The sequence below is a fragment of the Coloeus monedula genome (genome assembly GCF_965178545.1).
Source record: "Coloeus monedula genome assembly, chromosome: 11".
In the NCBI taxonomy this organism is placed as follows: domain Eukaryota; kingdom Metazoa; phylum Chordata; class Aves; order Passeriformes; family Corvidae; genus Coloeus; species Coloeus monedula.
The window spans coordinates 6,998,739-7,020,283 of record NC_138791.1 but is presented as its reverse complement, the minus strand read 5'-3'; the positions used below and the strand labels follow the sequence as shown (position 1 = coordinate 7,020,283).

Here is a 21,545-nt window from a genome sequence, read left to right as displayed (position 1 = left end):
AGGGAAAAAAAAACCACAAAGAAAAAAACAATGGTTCCACTAACAAAATAGGAAGTCTGGTACTCCACTAACTGGGGGAAGTATGCAGAGGTGGAGGAAAAAAGGAAGAAAAAGAAGCCCCAATCAACGAACACCCCAATCATTCCCATCAATAAAATAATGATATGCAAACATACAAGCTTTTCTCCCACTTTACCCAAAACTCTGCTAACATGAAACTTCTAACAGATTCCTAAATCTGTGTAGCTGACACTGGCCCCGGAAAGAATTTGCTGTTTCTGCATTACGAAGTGTCAAGTGGCAGTGGAGTAAGGATTTTTCTATAAAAGAGGATCCAGATATGCTCTGCCGAAGGCGGTAGAACATTTACAGCGCCGTTAAACAAAGCAGGTCGCGTTCTTTCACACGTGCGCTGCCACCCCATGGACATTCCAAGTATCCCCATCCCCGAATCCCGGGTGTTTCCTCACCCAGCTCAGATATTTTCACCACGTACCGAACCTGCTCTTTCTCTGCCCGAACATTAAATGCAGCACAATTCACCCTGCGTAGAGTGGGGAAGTTTCTTTCTAGACTCTCATACGACTTTAAATTGAGGACCACCAATTCATTCTACTGAGAGACAAAGACTTTGCTGTTAAGAATATGTAACACAAACAGACAGTTATGGCTTTTTGTATATAAGGATATGTTGTTATCTAAAGAATTATAAAAGCACAAGGCAATCCTTTGGCATTCCTCCAGCATATATTTGCTTTCAAACTCTTAACTGTAATAAATGTGAACTAAAGCCTCTTCATGTTTGTTATTCAGATCTCAAGAAATTGTATAAACAAACAATTTGCAGACAAATTCTGCTAGTAGAACATCTAGTCTCTGTCCCAGCCAGGGGAAAAAATAGTTCACAGCATTATGTGCTTATGTACTTGACCTGATTTTATGCCAGGATCAGAGCTGCTGATTTTGCAAAACGTATCTTCCAGTTGAAATCTGCACAAGATATATTCATGTACTGTGGGCTTTGAGTTAAAGATATCTCTATCTAGAGCACGAGACCACAAAAAATTTAGGTTTTCAATCAATTAGTCAAAACTGAAGCTACTTGAACAGGTAAATTCTATTGAAAATTCTGCTATTAAATCAACACAATTTAGTTCCAAGAATCAGCTCTTCCACCAACAGCAAGTTATTTAAGTTTTTCTTATAGAAGCAGTTAAAAAATAGAATCCTGTGAAATATCCTCTGGGTTTTATGTTTATGTTGCAATAAACATTCTACATTTGTAATATGTTTAGAAGACCTTCTCATTCTAAGACATACAGTATTAATTTTGTGTGCATAAAACAAATACTACATAACAATCAGCTCTTTTATGAATAATTTGAGTCCAAATTAAATTTTGAATGTTTCCATTTTAATTGTGTGCTGGTGCAACATGATAATCACTATGTGAAATAACTATAGAGCAGTCACAAAGAAAAAGTGTCCTTTCTATTTCTGCTATTGAATGTGATCAGTATAATTCAAATCCTCTTCAGGGCAGGGCCAATTCAGAACTACTCAGCTTCCAATTTAGAATTATTTTCTCTTAAAAAGTCTACAGTCACACATAGCATAAATTTTAGAGAGGACAAGCACTCTTCATGCTGTATCACCATTTCTCTATGCACACCATTTTTCAGTTCTCTTGCACCTCAACTAAAAGGTCATCCCTCAGTATAGAAAATGCTATCAAAATAGCTGACCCATGTTTTTTTTACTTTTCATGAAAAAATAGAAAGTATTGCTAAAGCACAGTACCATGTTGCTCAGACAGGGGTAGTTAGCTATTGGTATGCAAACACAGTTCACAAGGAATCAAAATATATCAATCTATACCTGGAACAGAGCATAAAAAAAAATACACCACCTAAAATAAGAAGGTATCTCATTGATAGTTCAGAAGGCACTAAAAAATGTAAATGTAACAAAACACTGGTCTTTTTCAATTACTTATCTTAATGTATGGTCCACGCTACTCTTCATGGCATTGCACAAATATTTCCTTGGCCTATTGTCAAATAATCACAGCTCCCCAGCTTCCAAACAGCACTTGTGGTAACTTAGCTCTTACACACCTCTGCTCACAGCACCCACCTTGACAAGGGCACCCAGCTGCTTCGTGTTTCTGCTGCTGACTCTCAAAACAGCCTCTCCTACTGTTCATTAAGCAGAGGTGCAGAGCCCCTTGATTCTCTGAACTTCCCAGCCCCAGGCTGGAGGCAAAGGTGGGGCTGAGTAGGACACCAGAGCCAAGGCATTCCCAGGAATGAGGCTCTACCACATCTTATGCCACACCTGCTGTCCCAACTCCACCACAAACTGCAGCTGCACAGGGAGAACTCTTTTCCCATTCCTCCTCTCTACTCAGTTCCTGACCCAAGGACAGGCCGATAATCAGGTTGATAATGCAATGCTACCATTGATTTTTAACCCTCCCTTACAAATGTCACATTATCTAAAAGCTAAATGCGGAAATAAATTAATTAACAATGCATATGTTAGTGCTTTAAGGACAGTTACAAACACTGACATTTTCATGTATCATTTTATACAATGGTTGGTTATTTTGCCATTGTTATGTACCTGGACATCCCTTCTTGGAAAAATAAAATGGTTAGGAATACACACACACACACACCAGTACTCTTAGTTTAAAAAGGATATTTCTTTAGTTTCATTCACTTAAAGTACAGTTCACAGAGAAAATTTGCATTTTAATTGTATAATCTCAGAGCACTGAAAAAATATTTATCACTGTTACTAAACAAACCAAGAGTAGCTCACACTTTATTTTACTTTTTAAAGCCCCAAACAAACACAAAAAAAAGCACCTGAAGAACTCACTAATCATCTTCTTTGTTGCTTGGGTTTGGGGTTTTTCTGTCATTTGGAAAGCAAGAAGTATATAAGTGGTGTCCCTGGATTATTTTAACACACTGTCTGTGTTTATGCCCATTTCGCACTATTCACCACTATCTTCTTAACACTTTTGTATTGCACCATTTATTGAGTTGCAGATTATCCGGCTCTTACAATAATGATACACATTTGTTTTAGACACGTTGTTATAGATACTTTTCTTTCACAACTGCTTTCAGTTGTTTGCAAGAGTTTATTTACAAACATTGAACATTTATAAACACCTGTCAGTTGCAAACAATTTCTTTACTGGGGGACAACTACACTGTCAGAGACACTGTATTACAATTTCAACTTCAGAAAAAGCTCTTCTGGTATGCCCCTCTTAGCAAAGGACTTTACCTCATCATTATTAGGAAAACACAGCTGTTGCAAAGGAAGTTTTAAACTGTTTTTACATTAATTTTTACCACTGTTTCATATAAGAATTAAACATCCTTTCTCTATTAGCTTAGCTTAAAAACTAACAGAGAGAAGGTATTATATTCAATTTGCCTATAAAGCTATATAGTTACTCCCAATTTTACAAGCATGTATTCTCCCAGAGAAGGAATGTTAGCCACTGTTTGCAGGGCAAGGTTTTTATAAAAATAAAATAAATGAAAACAAATGCCCGACTTTGGTTTGAACATTCCCACGAACAGAATGTGAAAATACATAGCCACATACTTGTCATTAAATACAGGGAACAAAAGTTCCCTTTGGAGAGAAGTGTTAAATCATCTCTGCACTTGGTCATATTTCTATCATTACTGCAGAAGGCGACTACGAACACTTAGTTTTTATGCAACCCTGACAGACTATTCCAACTCCTGTTACTCTTGCTCAACGCGGCAGAGAAGCTCCGACAGCGCTGGAACCACTAAAAGAAATGCATTTCAGAGTGAGCCAGAACCGCCCGCTATGAGGGAGGAGCCGTCCCACCTGAGCCCCGCCCGCCTCAGGCCGGCCCCGCCGCGGCTGCCGAGGGCGCTTGGGGGGATCCCTCGTTAACGGGTACTGAGAGGAACCGCGTTAATACCAGCGGGTGCTGTGGGGGATCCCCCGTTAACCGGGGTGCCGAGAGAAAACTTTATTAACAGGGCTGCTGACAGGGACCCCTCGATAACAGGCGGTGCTGAGGGGGACCTCGTTAACCTCAGGGGCTGCACGCCCTTGCCCTGTGGCGAGAGAACATGGAACCGAGGGCAGAGGGCTCCAAGCGCCACCCAGCCCCGCCGGCGCTGCCGCTCCGGCCCGGGCACAGCGTCCACTCCTCCGCCAGGGCCTCCGTCACCGGCCCCGCTGCCCATGCGCGCGGCGGCCGCGCAGGCGCAGGGACGGGGCCGGGCCGGGCCGGCGGGCAGCCATGGTGTACATCTCCAACGGTGAGGGGCCGGGGGGCCCGGGGGGCTGGGGCGGCCGTGGTGCGCATCTCCAACGCTGAGGGGCCGGGCCGGGGGCTGGGCACCGACCGAGGGGGCAGCGGGCCCGCGCTGCGCAGAGCGCGGCCCCCCAGCGCCGCCGCTGCCGGGACAGCCCGGTAGGGTCCGCCCGCTGCCGGTGTCGCGTCACCCCGCGCTGCCCTGCGGCCTGCGGCCGAGCCTCGTCTGCTTCTAAACCGTATTGAGGGACTTGGGGGAGTCCAAGTGCGGGCTGCAGACACCGGGAGAGTCACAGAGCAGCACTTTACCGCTAACGGGGAATCAGACGCTGCGCTGGTGCTTTCTGTAGGTTTCCTGGACACAGAGCCCGTGTGCCGGTGGTGACCCCTTTAGTTCAAGTACTTGAGCAATAACCTGCAGAAAATGAAACTCGCCGCCACGAAGTGCAGTTTCTCCGTCCCAGCTGTAAATTCTGGACTCGGCAGATATGTTTTTATGTAACTTACTGTACAATGTCACACATTGAACGTCACTGGATGTTTTGTATCTGGATATGTTACAGGACAAGTTTTGGATAACCAGAGTCGGGCTCCCTGGAGTTTGTCATCTATAACAGATTTCTTCTGGTCGATAGCAGATTTTGTGGTCCTGTTGTAAGTAGAAGTTAATTCTTTTGGTGAGCTTCATTTTAGATTTGCTATACGTGGAAGTTACTCAATGCCATCAGTAATACAACAATAAAAATGTTATATTTACTCTTTAACATTCCGTATATATAAATGCTTTACTACGACCATATGGTTTTGTTTATTAAGCACGGTATACCTAGCAAAAAGTGCATGAAAAGTGACACTAATTTACTGGCAGTTCAAATGAGTTTTTTTACATTTCATCTGTTTTGATACTGCAAAAGGAAAAGCATACACTTTTGTTAAACAGCATCTACTAGCTGGTCAAATAATTAAGCTGTTTGGAGAATTTCTACTGGTGACAATAGATTCTGGCTATGTAAAAGTAATCACATAGAAGTAAACAAAAATTTATGGCCCCAGATCAAAGACCATTAATAAACAGAAAAGTTCTTGTAATGTATTCAGCAGTTCTTAATTATTTCAGTTACATGTTTATACTTTATGTATCTCTTGCATATTAACAAGAAAACTAGATTTTATAGTTTAGCCCTCACTATAATTTGGAATTATTTCAGATTTTAGTTTCATATGGAGAAGACAAATTACCAAGATTGATATTGAGAAGATACACTGTTCATTCCTGAACACTACTTACTGTTTTTCAGGCCATTTCTTATCTTCCAATCAAAAAAGTCAAAAACTGTATCTAGCTATCAATTCACCTAATCCTCGTTTTGATTTTTCAGTTTCCAGAGCATTATTCAACCAGATTTGAGAAGAAGAGGCTACACATCTTCCTCCTATTCAGGATACAATGACGGAAGAGGGTATTTTTTTCATATTCACACCAGTTTTTTTCCCCTATCTCAGAAAAGTGACATGAATCTGAGTAGATTACAGTTGGGATTTGCATTGAATTGGGTTGTGCAGGAAGGCTAAAATGTTTATTTGCAATACTGTTGATAATACACAGCTTTGGATAGTTGCAATAGCAGTACAGACTAACACTCTCTGAAACTTATTTTTGAAGCCTGCCTAGTAGACAAGAGATATCTTTGTTAAAATTCTTCTTTTCTTAGGCATGCTTATACTCAGCATTTGACTTGCATTAGTTCAGTCATTTCTTGTATTACATTACCTACAGATAAAGCAAAACACTTTGTTATGGGGGTATAATTTCTATAAACACTACAGCCTAAGTGTTTTGTAGGACTGTGTAAAAGCATCAGTCATCTGTAGCCTTCTCACATCACACAGCAGTAATGAGAACAGCGCAGAAGAGAATTTTCATGAAAGTGGGGTTTTCTTACAATTTGTCACGTGAAACTCAACTTTTTCAGAGGTTCAGACTTTCTCACTACTGACATTTAGATACAGTTTTATTCTATTTCTAGTTGAAAAGTTTAATGACAATAGAATTCCTTTCTTTTCAGGCCTCCAGCACATCCTCGCCGTAGGATGGGCCGAATAAATCACTGGGGTGGGGGCCCCAGTCCACCACCAATGGCTGGAGGTGGATGAGGAAGGTAATTCCAAATCTGCTGTGTCCTGCTTTGAAGGGTTTGGAGGTTTTTTTAATAGCAGTGATAATTCAGGGTTAAGGTAGAACGGAGTGCTTTGTCCTCCTGTTGTAGAAGTTACCAAAACAGGAAAATAATCAAAGTTATTCAGTAGTCAAAGAATCAAAGATACTTCCAGTAAAGGAGAGAAGGGAGAAAAAGCAGGGGGAAGGGATGTTAAAAAGGATTTTGGCTTAGGAATGGTGGGCTTTCACTTTTAATTGCACAGAAGTTGATAGACAAAGGGTGGCAAAAATTTTTGAGCACAGCTGATAAGTAATTTATAGCTTTTAATTTTCTTTGGCCGCTTATTTAAAGTCCTGTCCAGATCGGTAGAAACTGAAACTTTGTTTGCATTTCTAATAGTTGTCATATGACATGCAAGGTTTTTTGTTTAAAATCAATACTTCTCAACAGAAAAGAAGGAAAAAAATAAGGTTGTTAAACAGCTTAGTAAAAATGGGGTTTTTTCCCCTGTTACAATTATAAAGCCATGCAAACCTTGAATTCCAGTAAAGTGTAAAAATCAGAATTACTTAAAAATATAGGTAGAAGTCCTGGTTTTTAAATTTCTTACAGCTGCCTGAACTTTAATTCTGTTTTATTAATTAGCTTGGCTGGTGGGAGTTACATCTGACACTTGGTGTATTTATAGAACAGTTTAATTTACTTTAAGACTTAAGTAAACAATCCTTGTTTATCATCAGTCACTCCCACTGTTACTATAATAAAAGTTACAAGGAAAAAAAAACCCATGCAGGTGGTTAATACCTGTAAATCTGGTAGGAAAAAGTTCATATTCCAGAAAACACATACACCAGTATTTCAGTTCACTAGAACAAGGATAAGCTTCTTCCAAATGGGAGAAAAGTGTTGTGGCCTTTTTTTCTTGTTGAGTAGACACAAGGCCAGCAAAGGCTTTGGAGATGGCTTTTTCATAATCACAGCAATGTGTAACCTGCTCAAGAATAAAGTTAGCAAGTCTTTAGCATGTCTCATTTAGCTAAATTAAAAACAATATTATTTTAAATTTTTTACTTAATTTTATCTCACAAATAAATGCCTTGTCTTTAAATGTACTGTAATTACTTTATCTCCTAGGTAAACGCCTGCTGAAGAGGCAGGCACAAGCATACACATCTGCCAGAGGAAAAGAAGAAGAGTTTAGTGGTGGACCAAATGGGGATGTGTGTGCCTGACTGGAAACTGTTCTGTGATAGAAGCAGATTAATGAAGTTGTACTGGGAACTCCTTCGTCAAGGATCCAGTGTAACTGAACCACAGTTTTATTAAATACATGTTTACTGTCTAAAGTCTTTGTATAGTTTCTGAACATTTTACTGTAGTTGCAAAGTAATAAGTAAATTATATTTGGCTTGTCACAAGGCTGATTTTCTCATCATTTTTATAAACTGAAAAAATCTGAAGTACAATAAGCCTTTTGCTATTCAGATGAGAACAAATACATATTTATAGTTGATACAGATGGTCCCTCAAGAGTCAAAGTGGCACTTCCCAAGAGGTTTTGTATTCACTTTCTCAGGACAAACACTCTGTACTTTGTTATATTTTCATTGTATTAATGATACTCTAAAAGCACTCTAAAAATGCAGTTAACAAATTGCTTCATTATACAACCCTGGCTTCGTTAAGGCCCATAATGGGTTTTATAACAGAAACACCTCTTGGAACAGCTTCATTCTCCACTATAAACTTACTGAAATGTATAAACCTATTTACTGTACAAATTCTGGGGGTTTCTTAAAATAAAATTAGGTCTTGTTTTTATTACAAGAAAAAAATAGTCAACTCAAATACTGACAGCTATCTCAGAATAGTTATTTTTTTTCAAATAGTAACTATCGTTTATCTAATATACCCCTTTTCAGGATGGGAGTTTCTTACTGTTCTTGGAGTTCATTTGGGGTTTGTGGGTTTCAGGATTTTTTTGCTTAAAGAGTGCTGCATCTATTTGACAAAAAATTAGCTGACAAGAATCGAGATTAAATTACTTTCTACACAGTGCCACTGCAAATTTTTTACTTAAGCCTCCTTATAATGTCTTCCTAAGGAAATTTTCCTGTCTGACCATCCAGGTGCCATGCTCACAGTCAGACCAGGTTTCCTTACCAGCTCAACCCCAGGTTTCTCAAAGCAGAGTATCTGACGTCCAAATCCTTAAAATAATTTAATCTTAGTGCAATAAGTAAATAACAACAGCTGGTGCCTCCAAGGAGGGACCTCGAACAAAGAAACCCCTGGGCTTTTATGCCCTCGGTGTAAGCATGGGAAAGCCTGGGGCTCAGGGCTGCTGTCATGTGTGTGGGTCCGCTCACCTGGCTGTGCCGCAGGTCCACGGGCCCTCTGCTATGCAAAGGGTTGGCAGCTCACGGCCTCTCACCTGAGGCTCCGGTCCCGCAGCGCTCAACGAGCCGCTCAAAGTGCAGCTGCACCCCGGGCTCCCTGCACTGAATGTATTCCTTAACACTCGTTAGCCGGAATTTATCAACAATGCCGCCCAATTAGCAAGCCACTCCAGCAGCTCTCACTCCTGCCATACATACCTAACACAAAGTTTACGTCTTTTAGACTTGGCTATGTAACAGCAACTTTTAGCCTTTAAAAACCACATCGCGCCCAGCTCCAGTCAAACATCCCATTTTATGAACCCACAGTTCATAAAGGAACTCGCTGCCGACAAACAGGGAGGTTGGCCATCGTTAGCTCTTTACAGCTGTACCACGTACTCCAGCTATACTACGGCCTTTTTATAGAGGAGTATTTCAAGCTGTCGGAGGGCTGTATCCTCCCTCCTGCAGCCGCACCAGCAGGACCAGCCCAGCTGACAACGTTTGGCTGGTGCTCCATCAGACCCGCAGCAGCGGCAGGGCTGCTCCCCAGGCTCTCCGTGCTGCCCCTCAGCGCCGGGGCACGACCCCATCCTCCGCTGCGAGCCGGACCGGCCTGGGCAGCGCCCCGGAGCCGCCGAGCCCCACACGGTACCGGCTCGAGGGGCGGTGCCGGGCCAGGGCCCGCCCGCTTCCGCCCCGCGCTGGGCGCGGCGCCGCTCGGCCCCAGCGGACGCGGCTTCCGTCCGGCCGGAGCATGACCCAGGCGGAGAAAGGCGAGGCGGAGAACGGCAAGGACAAGGAGCGCGACCGGGAGCGCGAACAGCGCGGCGTGAAGCGGCCCATCGTCCCCGCCGCCGTGCCCGAGTCCCTGCAGGAGGTGAGGCCCGGCGGCGGCGAGCGGCGGCAGCTGCTCGGGCGCTGCTCCCTCCCCGCTGGGGCGGGCCCGGCCCGGGCTCGGCCTTTTAAAGGCCTGCGGAGGGGGCTGTGGAAGCGCCGGGAGGGCTCCAGGTGGTGGTGAGGACTCGGTCTGACTCCGTGCGCTTTGTGCTGCTTTCAGCAAATACAGAGCAACTTCATCGTGGTGATCCACCCCGGCTCGACCACCCTGCGGCTCGGGCGGGCCACGGACACGCTGCCCGCGGGCATCCCGCATGTGATCGCGCGGCGGCACAAGCAGCAGGGCCAGGCGGCCTACAGGGACAGCTGGCTCCTCAGGGACGGCCTCAATGTAAGCGCGCCTCCGGGCACGGCCCCGCCTCGCCAAAATCCGCCTGTTCGTCGCCTGTTCCTGAGGCGGTTTGGTTTGTTGTGTGGTGCATATGTCCCCCTCATCCTTCATGTCTTCCCAGAGGAGAATACATCTCCAGTCAAACTTTTTTCACCCTTTTCAGGACTGTAGATGCCACCTGCTGAAGTCAGTAGGCTTGCACCAGTCTATGTTTGTGTTTGATTTGTTTGCAATGAACTAAATCTAAAAGGGTTTGTACATGTTGATTTCCCTGTGCTATGCTCTGGTACCACACTCAGTATTTCTTCTGATGGAATGCCAACTGCAGGATTAGAATCAGATCACTGTTTGTGAATTTGTTGTTCACTAATTAGTTTGTGAGTTGGGTAAAACAGCAAGTAATTTTAGTCCAGCCTGGACAAAAAATATATATAATAATTTTACATGTAATCTGAATCTGTAAAAATGAAATTAATGTCTCTAATATTAAATCATCAACTCACCTTTAAATAACAGAGATCTATTTAAACATTTTTGCTCTTATTTCGTATTTCTTTAGCTGGCAGTCTCTATATGGGAATATTTTTTTCAGATAATGGCCTGAGCACCTCACTAGAGGTGAAGTCCAGTAGCCACTAAAAGCAGTTAAAAGAAGAGTTTCCTTAAAAATAAGTCCATTTTGCATTGTACAAACATCTTTCTACAATCAACCACAGTAAAGATTTCATTGTTTCATAAGAGTTTCAGTATTACCAGTATACAGACATATGGTTGGAAAGTATTTACATTGACTATTTGGGGTTTTCCTTAGAAACCTGAAAGTACTGAACAGAGACAAAATGGCCTTAAAATGGTGGACCAAGCAATATGGTCCAAAAAGATGTCAAATGGAGCCAGGCGCATACCGGTGTCACCTGATCAGGTAACTCATTCTTAAGATCTTACTAAATTGTTCATTCATACAGTCCTTGGGTGTGATCCTATGCTTCAGTGGACAAGAATAGATACCCTTTATAGACCAAATGTGGATAGTGCTATTGTGTTGCCTAACTCTGAAAATGTGAGAAAATTAAGATTTTAAATGTTTCCTTAAGGGCTGGGTTCAAAGGGGTGTTTCCTTTTTCTTCCATGCGTAAAAAGCGACCAGTAAAATATTTATCAACAGGATTCGGTTTGGTTACATTTCAGGCCAGGTCATATAACAGACAGATGAGGCCTGCCATTTTGGATCACAGCTCTGGGGCCAAGTGGACAAACACATCAAATCATCCTGAATTTTTGGTAGGAGAAGAGGTAAGATTGATTTTCCTGTTGAATGAGTCTTCATGTGTTTTAATGCCTCCATGTCATCAGTAGCAGTTTGCTGTAAGTTAGTATGTACTGAAGCACGTGTAAGGCTAACCCAGCAAAGCTGAGAAACTTTACTGGGGAGTAATTGAGTATTTGCTATCATTCAGCAGGATGAGAGGGTTTCCCCCATTTGCTTAACAGGCATCTTGGATCCCTTGCTCCTATAAATCAGGGTTTCTGCAGGGAGTAGATAAGAACTTTCCCCATATGCCATAATTCAGAGAAAAGGCTATAAACTGATAAAAGTATCACTACATGGAATTGCTGCTGAGTAACTTGATATTTGTGGGCTTCAAAGTGTTCAAATTGTTTTAGCTTCTAATACAAGATAATGGGAAAATATACCTTTATGTTTGGTAGATGTCTGTGGGTAAGAACACTCAAACAATTTAAACAATGTATTTGCTGTCTTTTTATTCTAATGGTTTATAATCAATCCCTGTCACAAAGAAATCCACTGTATTGCTGTTACATCAGTCTGAGTTCTGCAGTGTCTTCTTATATCTGTTTCTGAAATACTTTTCTTCCCAGTATTTGTTACTCATTTTGTTACTATTTTTTTGGGAAAAGCAATGCACAGAATGTAATCTCTTATTTTCAGGCACTGTATGTTAATCCATTAGATTCTTATAATATACATTGGCCCATTAGAAGAGGGCAGTTGAATCTCCACGCAGGACCTGGTGGCTCCCTTACTGCAGTATTGGCAGACCTTGAAGTTATATGGTCACATGCAATACAAAAATACCTGGAAATACCACTGAAAGATCTAAAGGTGAGCTGTGAACAGCACATTTGTGTGGTGTGGGCTGTATCCACTTCTGTAAGTGTTACTGTAAAAGAGAAGCGGCTGCTGTTATTGGTAGCCTCTTACTGGTCCTTTTCTTAACACATACATTCTTTCTGCTGGTAAACATGGTTCCCAAGACTTCATCTGGAATTTTGTCCAGATAAAAATTGGTTTTAGAACTTCTAACAACAATGTTTAAAAATCCCATTATAGACATTTCACAATCTTAGTCTGTTTGGGTTTTTTTTGTTGACTGTAAAGGAGGCACCTGGGGAAGGGTTGCCTAATATTTGTATAATTATTTATCCTTGCCAAGTAGGTGTTTGTCTCATGTCTGATGTACTTTTAAACATTTTAATGGCTATAGACTCTTGGCACTTACGGTGAACACACTTCTTGAAGTATTAAAAACCTTCCCCTTTCCTAAAATCTTGATTTTTTTTTTTTTTTTTTTTTTTTTTTTTAGTAAGTTGTATATCAAACTTTATTTAAGAGCTGGCTTTAATTTACTGTTCTTGTCTTCAGTACTACAGATGCATTTTACTAATTCCAGACATCTATAATAAACAGCACGTGAAAGAACTGGTAAATATGATCCTAATGAAGATGGGCTTCTCAGGTAAAAACCATAATGAAGCAAGTACTTAATGATTAATTGCATAAAGATTTCTTTTTTTTTTTTTTCTTTTAAGGCACATTTTTGCTCATCTATCCCAGGTTGGCTGGGACTAGCACCCTCATCTTTTGCCAGTCACATATTTACTGTCTCTATTAAAGGGGCAAAATGGTTGGCTAATACTAAACCAAGTTTTTTTGTTTGCTGTTGTGCATTCCCACTGTGGGTTTCTCATTCAGCTGAGGTAAAAGTAGCAACAGTCTGATTTCTTACATATTTCTAAAATGTGTGATTGTCTGGAAGAACAGACTGGAACCTGTGGTACTTCCCAGGGTTAAATATGGGCTTGTGATAGAAACGTACTCTGTAAAGTTGGATTGAAAGGAGAACAGAGGATGAAATTGCACCTTACTTTATAACTACTTAAAGACCATATCTGAAATGCTAGTAGTAGTGCCATTTGATTAAAACTAGAAGAAAATTAGAAAACACTTCATGTACATCTGATAGCCAAGACCCTGCACTACCAGATTAAAAAAATAGTTAAAATTTGAAGACAGTACCTTTAATCTTACAGAAACAGGATCATTTGACCCTGCTCTTATCTTTTTTCAGGACTTTTAAAGCCTTAGCCAACAAAAAAATCTCTAAGTACCCCCACCCCATCTTCACTAAATATACAGGCTTTCACTGCAGAGTCAGGCTATTTGTAGATCTTTAAAAGACATTAAAATGTCCTTTAAATGTCAGCAGCATTACTGTAAAGTTTGGCATGAGTTTAATACAATTTTTTCTCATACTGCTAGGAATTATTGTACACCAGGAGTCTGTCTGTGCCACCTTTGGAAGCGGTTTAAGCAGTGCATGTATTGTAGATGTGGGAGATCAGAAGACAAGTGTTTGCTGTGTTGAAGATGGTGTTTCCCACCGCAACACCAGGTACCTTAGAGTGTGCAGAATTATTAGAATCATGGACTTATTTCCTTACCAAAGATTTGACTTTTAAAAGGAGACAAAATTTTTATAAACACAGGAGGTTTTTTCTACTCTGAAGTATTTAACAGGGTTAACTGTTGCAATATGAACCTTAAAGAATTCTTATATCTTTAAAAGAAGAGAACATGCAGAACTGATCAGAGCTAATACTGTGTTCTGCAAACTCTGTGAAAGTCATAATCCCAGTATGTCTAAAATCTTCCTAGCGTTCCTCTGTCTATCACTGCAATCAGCCAGTATTTCAGCAACTACATAAAAAGATCTTTTTCTTCTCTGTGCTTTAGGCTGTGCCTTGCATATGGAGGATCTGATGTGTCAAGGTGTTTTTATTGGCTTATGCAACGAGCAGGATTCCCATATAGAGACTGCCAGCTAACTAATAAGTTGGATTGCCTACTACTTCAGCACCTAAAGGAGACATTTTGTCATCTAGATCAGGTGAGAAGGGGAAAATAGTGCGTTCTCCAAGTAATTTTTTTTTTCCTTTTACCCAATGTTACTCTGGGGAGCCTTTTTGTGAATCCAAGTTGATTGTAAATATTTTACTCAGTAGAATACTGGCAAAAGCTGTAGAAACTTCAGACTTGAAATGTTTGTAATTGGGTTTATTTTTCCTCTAGCTGAAAGGAATCCCAGCCCTTAGAAAGATAATTTCTTTGTTCTTATTGCTGAAAGAAGCTAATAATAATTACGAATTTGCTGGTTTTCAACTTCAGTTCTGTAAGATCTGCCAGCAGGTCTCTTCTTCCTGCAAAACCCTCATTGTAGAGGCTTAGGCATGTAGAAAGTTGTCTGGCAGATCATACTACATGGAAAAGACTTTAAAATACTCAAGAATAGGTAAATAAAATCCATGGTTAGAAGAGAGTTTTGTTACTTTCTGTTGTTTTCTGCAGTTTAAATAGATTATGCAGCTTGATAAATATAAAATATACAATTTTTTTGTTTCCATTGTTTCTGACCTTAGGATATTTCTGGATTACAAGATCATGAGTTCCAAATTCGGCATCCGGATTCTCCAGCTTTGTTGTACCAGTTCAGGTTAGGTGATGAAAAATTACAGGTGATTTTAAATTTAAATTACAAGTATATTAAACATTCAGACTCAGAGCCTCACTTTGTATCAGTCCAGTGCTACTAAGCCCATGTGATTTATACATTGTTCTTAAATTATGCTGGTAGATAAAATTAATTTCTGTATGTATGAGTGGGCCTAATGCAGCACCCGGGGATGCACAAGACTTTCTAAGTAGCTTTAGCCAGAATGGTTGTTGCTTCATCTAAGTATGATAATTATCCTTCAAGTGCAAAGCATTAATGTTAATTTTGCAAGTTTTCAGCTCACCATTGAATTTTCTAATTTTGTAACAAACTGCATTTGAATACTTACTTATCATACAATGCTAAAATCTCTAAAGAAACTTGTGTGTTTGGTAGGATTTTTTTTAATTATAAAAAACAGAAGACACTTTTGTATTTTAAAAACTACCTGGAAAAAAACCACCTCTGTTTAATTTTGAATTGTGAGAAAAATAGAACAAGACTCATCTTTTTCCTGTAGTAAATGCCGAAAGAAGGAAAACTTTAGTAAACCCATGCCAAATCTCTCTTCAGGCACCAATGGCTCTGTTTTATCCAGCAACTTTTGGAATTGTTGGACAAAAAATGACAATTTTGCAGCACAGGTCACAAGGTGACCCTGAGGATCCTCATGATGAACATTATCTGCTGGCCACACAAAGTAAGCAGGAGCAGGTGTGTGATTGCTGGTTTTATTTTTCATTAACTGTCATTTAATTGGGGAATAAAATGAGGACTCATTAGCTCATCTCAGAAACTAAAGTTTGTTACCTAGGTCAAAAGTATCAAAGAATGAATTTAAAGTAAGTAGTTACAGGTGCCTAAACAATTCTGTAATTAGAAGTGTGCATTTTTAAAGTCTAAGAAGGCTTCATATTATGGGATTGATTAATCTGATGGAGTTCAAAATAAGCCCTTACTTAGAACGTGAGGATTGAAATGAAGATTAGATGAGATAATAATGCAAGGCTTAACCTTGCTGTGCAAAAAGGTGAAGGGAAGTACAATGGTGCTTAGTTAAGTCTTTGTACTGTGCTGTAACCTGCTGAAGATCTTTTTACATTTTTCATATTTCAACTTGTTTTCTCACTTTTAAGTCTTCAAAAGCAACAGCTGACAGAAAATCTATGTCAAAGCCTGGGGCATTTGAGGGAGAATTGAGAGGCCAATCCTCAGACATTTCAGAGAGGATCTACCCACAAGAAGTGGAACTGGGGTCTTCCCAGGCTGACTGTATGATACCTGGCAATGATTCAGAGGAACCTTTAACTGCACACATGTCCAGGAAAACTGCTGTTTCTCAGTTTGAAGGCAAAGCCTTGGGTCTGGACAAAGCCATCCTTCATAGTATCGACTGCTGTGGTAAGAATTACATTTGTACAAATCTGTAAAATACACTTCAGGGTGGTTTTATTTAACTCCTATGCTTCACCAAAGAAAAATGTGTCAGTAGGTTTTATCACCTGGAGAGGAGCTACACTGTTTCTTATGCTTGCATCTTTGATATGTTTCTCAAGATACACATTTTGTATCTCCAAGGAAGAGAAACATCAGTTTCTATCCGCTTTGACTTGCACTAAATTAATTGTATTACAAATATAGGCCATATTAAGCTTAAAAAACAGAGGTATTTCTGTATATCCATTAATTCCAGCATCTGATGATACAAAAAAGAAGATGTACAGCTCCATCTTAGTAGTGGGAGGAGGCCTTATGTTTCATAAAGCTCAAGAGTTTCTTCAGCACCGAATTCTCAACAAAATGCCCCCGTCTTTCAGAAGAGTCGTTGAAAATGTTGAAGTCATCACAAGGCCTAAGGTAACTTAACTGAGAGCTAAGTGGTTAGTAAACTATGATTGGTTGAAATCTTTGAAAGATTAAAAGAAAAAAATTATTTCAAAATCCCAGAGTAGTTGCATATCTGAGATTTAAGGGAGCTTTCAGCTTATAGCAGTGGCCAGTTAGAGGCATAGCAAGAGTGTTACTGGTACAGATCACTGAAGTGTTTGTTAGCTAAAGGCCATGTTCTTAAAGAAGCAGTTAGTACTGGCCCATGAAGGTAACCTGTCTCCTCAGCAAGAAATTGTGATTTTTTGGTTTTTAGTACTATCAAGATAATAGAAAAACAGGCATTGAGAGCAATTTTCATTTGGTATTCATCAGGCAAAACTTGTAAATATATTTGCATCTATTTCAGAGCCTCCATTACTGAAGGCAAGATTTTCATGACATGCCTAGAAGGCATCTTAAAAAAAAAAAGTGACTTCTCAAAGCATCTTGAATATCAGTTAAATATTTTTATCTCACTATTTTTTCCTGGATAATACTGAAAAACTTTTCTCCTCCCCTGCCCTGCCAGATCCTAACTGGTGAATACTGTGGGAAAAAGTAGGATACAACTAGAGTACTATGCAAAATGAGACCAATGATTTTGTGCAATCTGTGTTTTGAATTTAGGATATGGATCCACGTTTAATTGCCTGGAAAGGAGGTGCAGTTTTGGCCTGTCTGGACACAACTCAGGAGCTGTGGATATACCAGAGGGAATGGCAGCGTTTTGGGGTCAGGATGTTACGGGAGCGAGCTGCCTTTGTGTGGTAATGGAGGTGGCTACAGAGGAACCTGTAGGAACTCCACTGAAGATTCCTTTCCCTAAATGCCCTTTTTTTTCCAGTGCACGTGAATTGATCTTCTGCTGATATATATTTTTTGTATTTTATTAATATTAACTTCAACTGAGATTTTTCTGGAAGTGTTGTAAATAAACAAAAATCTTCCTGAATGCACTTGACTTAAGCTACCCTTCATCTTTTGAATTGTATGCATTGAATTCTGCATACAGAGTATCACTGTCATCTCCAGAATAACTTTATATTATACAGGTTTTGTATATTAAAATTGCACAATGTAGGAACTTAAGGTATAAAATATGATGTGACAGATGTTAAGCCAAGATTCATTCCAGAAACATGTACACAGGAGTAACAGCTGAAGAGTGCAGCTGTGGGTTTAACGTAATATTCTGATTCTTACTCTAATGTTACCAGGAGATGAAGTTGTTATATAAGTGAGCATTAGGGTAAAAGTGAAATGAAGAACTAAAACTACAGTCACTGTTAGTATTTTACTTATGTAATAAATTATTTTGCTCAGTGGAAACACAAGAATTTGGAAGTTGAGTATTTCTTTCTTGCCCTATACTTATCATCAAAACCTCTTGTTAGCTTTTCATTATCCATTGTAGAGTCCACTTTTTTGTCTGTTATGCAAAAATCACTACACTACACCCAAAAGACCTAGCTGCAATTTTATACAGCCAGCACATTTTCCAGTTTCATTCCATCTGCAGGCAGCACGGCCGCACTCCTCAACCACCCTGCAACACCAACCAAACCTGGTTTGGTTGGGCAGGTGCCTTCAAAAGCACAGGACTGGTTTGAACTGGAATACTGAACTGGAGCTTTCTGAACATACTTGAAAGCATTCCTAATGCAAGAATACCTAAAAGGCATTCTCTTCTACATGATCTTATATAAGATGATGTTTGCAGCAAAACTCAACAGGATATAAAAGCTCAAGAAGGTGAGAACTCTCCCTCAGTCTGAGATGGCACGAGCTGCTGCGGCAATGAGACACCGGTGGCCAGTGAACATACATTACATGGGACAGAGTTTTCAGTAAGACAAGTCCCTAGTACCACAAGAACCACCTCATGTTAGGGTGACCAGAACAGCTTCTCCCAGGACGTACTTTCTGTGGTGTTAATCTATCCCAGTTTGGATTCCCCGGTTGCCTGTCGGCCTCTGCCTCTCGTCACTCCCCCAGAGCTTCCCCATTGGTCCCCGTTCCCTGGTCCTGCCTTTTCCCCGTCCCCGGACAAAACTCTGACTTTCGGGATTATGTTCGTATTTGCCTCTGCAACCTTCGACAGTGTAGCAGCAATAAATGCTCCTGCCGGAACGCACGCAAGCACCCTTCTCGACCGACTGTAATAGTGAGCCCACCCGTGCTTCCGTGGGGCACACGGGACCCCACGGAGCCAGGACAGGGACAGTATTAAGACACAGTCACGAGTAGAGCAGCAAGGGGAAAACACTCAAATCTTCCAACTGAATTGATAGTGAGGAGCTCTAAAAGAGAAAAAAAACCTCTTTGAAACAGCTTTGACAGACTTATCTTCAGTTATTATAATAATACTTATCAATATATGGTATTTTTGGATTCATTTATGTGTATTTTATTAGACTTTAGAGAAAATGCACACAGAATTATTGAAATTATCGTTTCCAATGTCCATACATAGAAAGTGTGCTAAAGAGCAGTTCAAAATGGTTAATCATCGCCACTGGAGTTGTTGACTGGTTTACTTAATGTTCTTCCCTACTTTGAAAGAAGCTGTCTGAATCTGCTCCCTTCCAACTCCTCCTGTATTACTGGAATGTACCTCCCCCTGCAATGTGGTGTCTCATCAGTCATCATATCTCCTCTCTTCCTTTTTGTTTAGAGTTTTACCCTGAGCAAGAGCTACAAAATAACTAATTCCTGAAGTGCAGCATTACTCTAATAAGCATAAAACTTAAGAGAAGTTTTAAAATTTGCCAAGGCCAGTATACATAAAGTCACCTAAGACCAAAATCATCTGTATCTTAACAGAATTTTAACATTCAAATATCTGTATAACCAAAACATTTATTTTTCCTGGATTTTTTGCAAACATACAGGAGAAAATCTGCAGAAAATGCATGATAAATAATGCAACAGAAAACCATGAGTAGTTTCAGTCTAGTTTGCAGTGAATTCTGACTCAAGAATGATAAATATTCAAGTATCCATGCATTAAAAAATAGCAAATTCACCTGCACAGAATTCTCAAAATTTCTATTTAAAGGCCATATGTATGATTTATTCGGTAACAGAGGGATAAGATATCATCACCAATTTCTAGTCAGCAAACCCATGAAATACTGAACACCTGCAGGAGCCCTTACACTGAAGTGAAAAACTATTTCTTCACATTCAAAACAATGAACACAATTAAGAGTTTTGTCCTCTACATCTACCCCACTTAACTGCTGAAATTACTCTGTTACTTCATGAAACTTCTATACTCTTATACATATTTAATGCATATTTTTATAGACTTTTTATTTGCTTACAGCAAATAAAATAACAGCATTGAAAGTGTACAAAATTATTTCAACACTGCACAACACACATCACTTTGGTTTCAAGCGTTCTTAATCATTGGAAAGATTAAAGACCACTTATACCAAGTACACATATACTCATAGTTCCACAGGGAACTATTACTCTTTTCCATTAATGAATAGTTATTCAGAAGTTTGGAGTGTGGTGCTTGAGTGTGAATAACCAACCACCCAGAGACTGTCCATTATCTTCTTATCTGATTAAGAACAAAAACATTAACAAGTAACTAAGCTAGAAAATTATTAATCATTCAATACATTCTGAGAAGTGTGATAAAGACTTGGAAAGAAACCCAGCATCTACAAAAAGTATTAAAGATATTGCAGCAGAGCCCATCATCCTTAGGTGATGTCAGGAAAGAGTACAAGATCCCACAATTATCTAGGTTTGTCTTCATTGTATCAGCTGTGTTCTACCATGAGCATTCTGAAAGGGAAAACAAGACTCCTGGGTTCATCCTCCAGGAGTGGCACTGACTCTTCACGCAATACCAATCCCTGGCCATTTCTCAAGGAATTTTATGAGATACTCTCACGACCACCAAGTTTTAATGCAGTTTGGTCTACAATGAACTAGCACTACACTAGCATAGACAGAAGATATTCAGAGGACAAAGCCGACAGAGAAGTAAGTTATCTGAGTTATACTGTGGAATTATCAGTTCTTCTGGCTACCCAGAGGGATAGTGTTGAGAATTATGATTGAGCACACACTTATCAGTGATACAACCAGTTTGCTACTCTCACTTCCAAACCAAGGGGTTCTCCTGGAAGCACGCCTCGCACAGGTAAGGATGGCAATCAAAGCCTTGAACTGCTGACACAGGCTGCCTTCGAGCACTGCGCCCAGCGCTCAGACACCTGTACCTCCCGTCAGTGCCGGGGACGGAACGAGGCACGGGCACGGCGGGCACAGAGCGAAGGGCGGAACGGGGCACGGAACGGGGCACGGAGCGGGGACACCTGGGGTTTCTTCTCCAGCCGCGTTGCAGCTCCCAGCGCTCCCACTGGAAAGCGAAACGTTTCCTCAGCCGAGGGTGGGGGAGACGTTTTTTCCGCCCCACTAAGAGCGAGGTAAAAAAGTTGGAGGGCTCCCGGGAAGGAGAGGGGGGGCATCGCCTCATCACGGGGCTGGGTTTGCCCTGCGCCCCGGAGTTCCGCGGCGGAGCCGGCAGCCCTGTCCCGGCGGGGTGCGGGAGCGGCGGGGCAGCGCATCCTCCCGGGGACTCCGGCGGCATGGGCGAGGCTGAGGACTTCGCCCGCTGCCCCTCTGGGCGGTTCCGAAACGGCACGAAGCCGCTCTGGCACATCCCGGACAGCGGACAAAGGGTGCATTCCGGGGGGAAGTCCCAGCCGCGCTCCTGCCCTGCCTCCCCGCGGAGCTCTCCCCCCGCAGCCCGCACTCGCCTCC

At 41.0% G+C, this 21,545-nt stretch overlaps 2 protein-coding genes across 2 annotated transcripts; both read left to right on the top strand.

Moving 5' to 3' along the window:
• The first annotated feature begins 4,003 nt into the window (after positions 1-4,003).
• Positions 4,004-7,901, top strand: SELENOK (selenoprotein K). The gene is made up of 5 exons (XM_082288554.1): positions 4,004-4,328; positions 4,888-4,978; positions 5,704-5,784; positions 6,391-6,483; positions 7,618-7,901. The coding sequence occupies exons 1-4, from the start codon at positions 4,310-4,312 to the stop codon at positions 6,476-6,478; spliced, it is 279 nt and encodes a 92-aa protein (XP_082144680.1). The 5' UTR covers positions 4,004-4,309; the 3' UTR covers positions 6,479-6,483; positions 7,618-7,901.
• Positions 7,902-9,584: 1,683 nt separating this feature from the next.
• ACTR8 (actin related protein 8) lies at positions 9,585-18,094 on the top strand. Its single transcript, XM_082289087.1, has 13 exons — positions 9,585-9,744; positions 9,925-10,095; positions 10,907-11,017; positions 11,284-11,388; positions 12,047-12,220; positions 12,761-12,854; positions 13,658-13,790; positions 14,132-14,285; positions 14,815-14,910; positions 15,462-15,602; positions 16,025-16,289; positions 16,582-16,745; positions 17,385-18,094. The coding sequence occupies exons 1-13, from the start codon at positions 9,622-9,624 to the stop codon at positions 17,526-17,528; spliced, it is 1,875 nt and encodes a 624-aa protein (XP_082145213.1). The 5' UTR covers positions 9,585-9,621; the 3' UTR covers positions 17,529-18,094.
• The last annotated feature ends 3,451 nt before the right edge of the window (positions 18,095-21,545 follow it).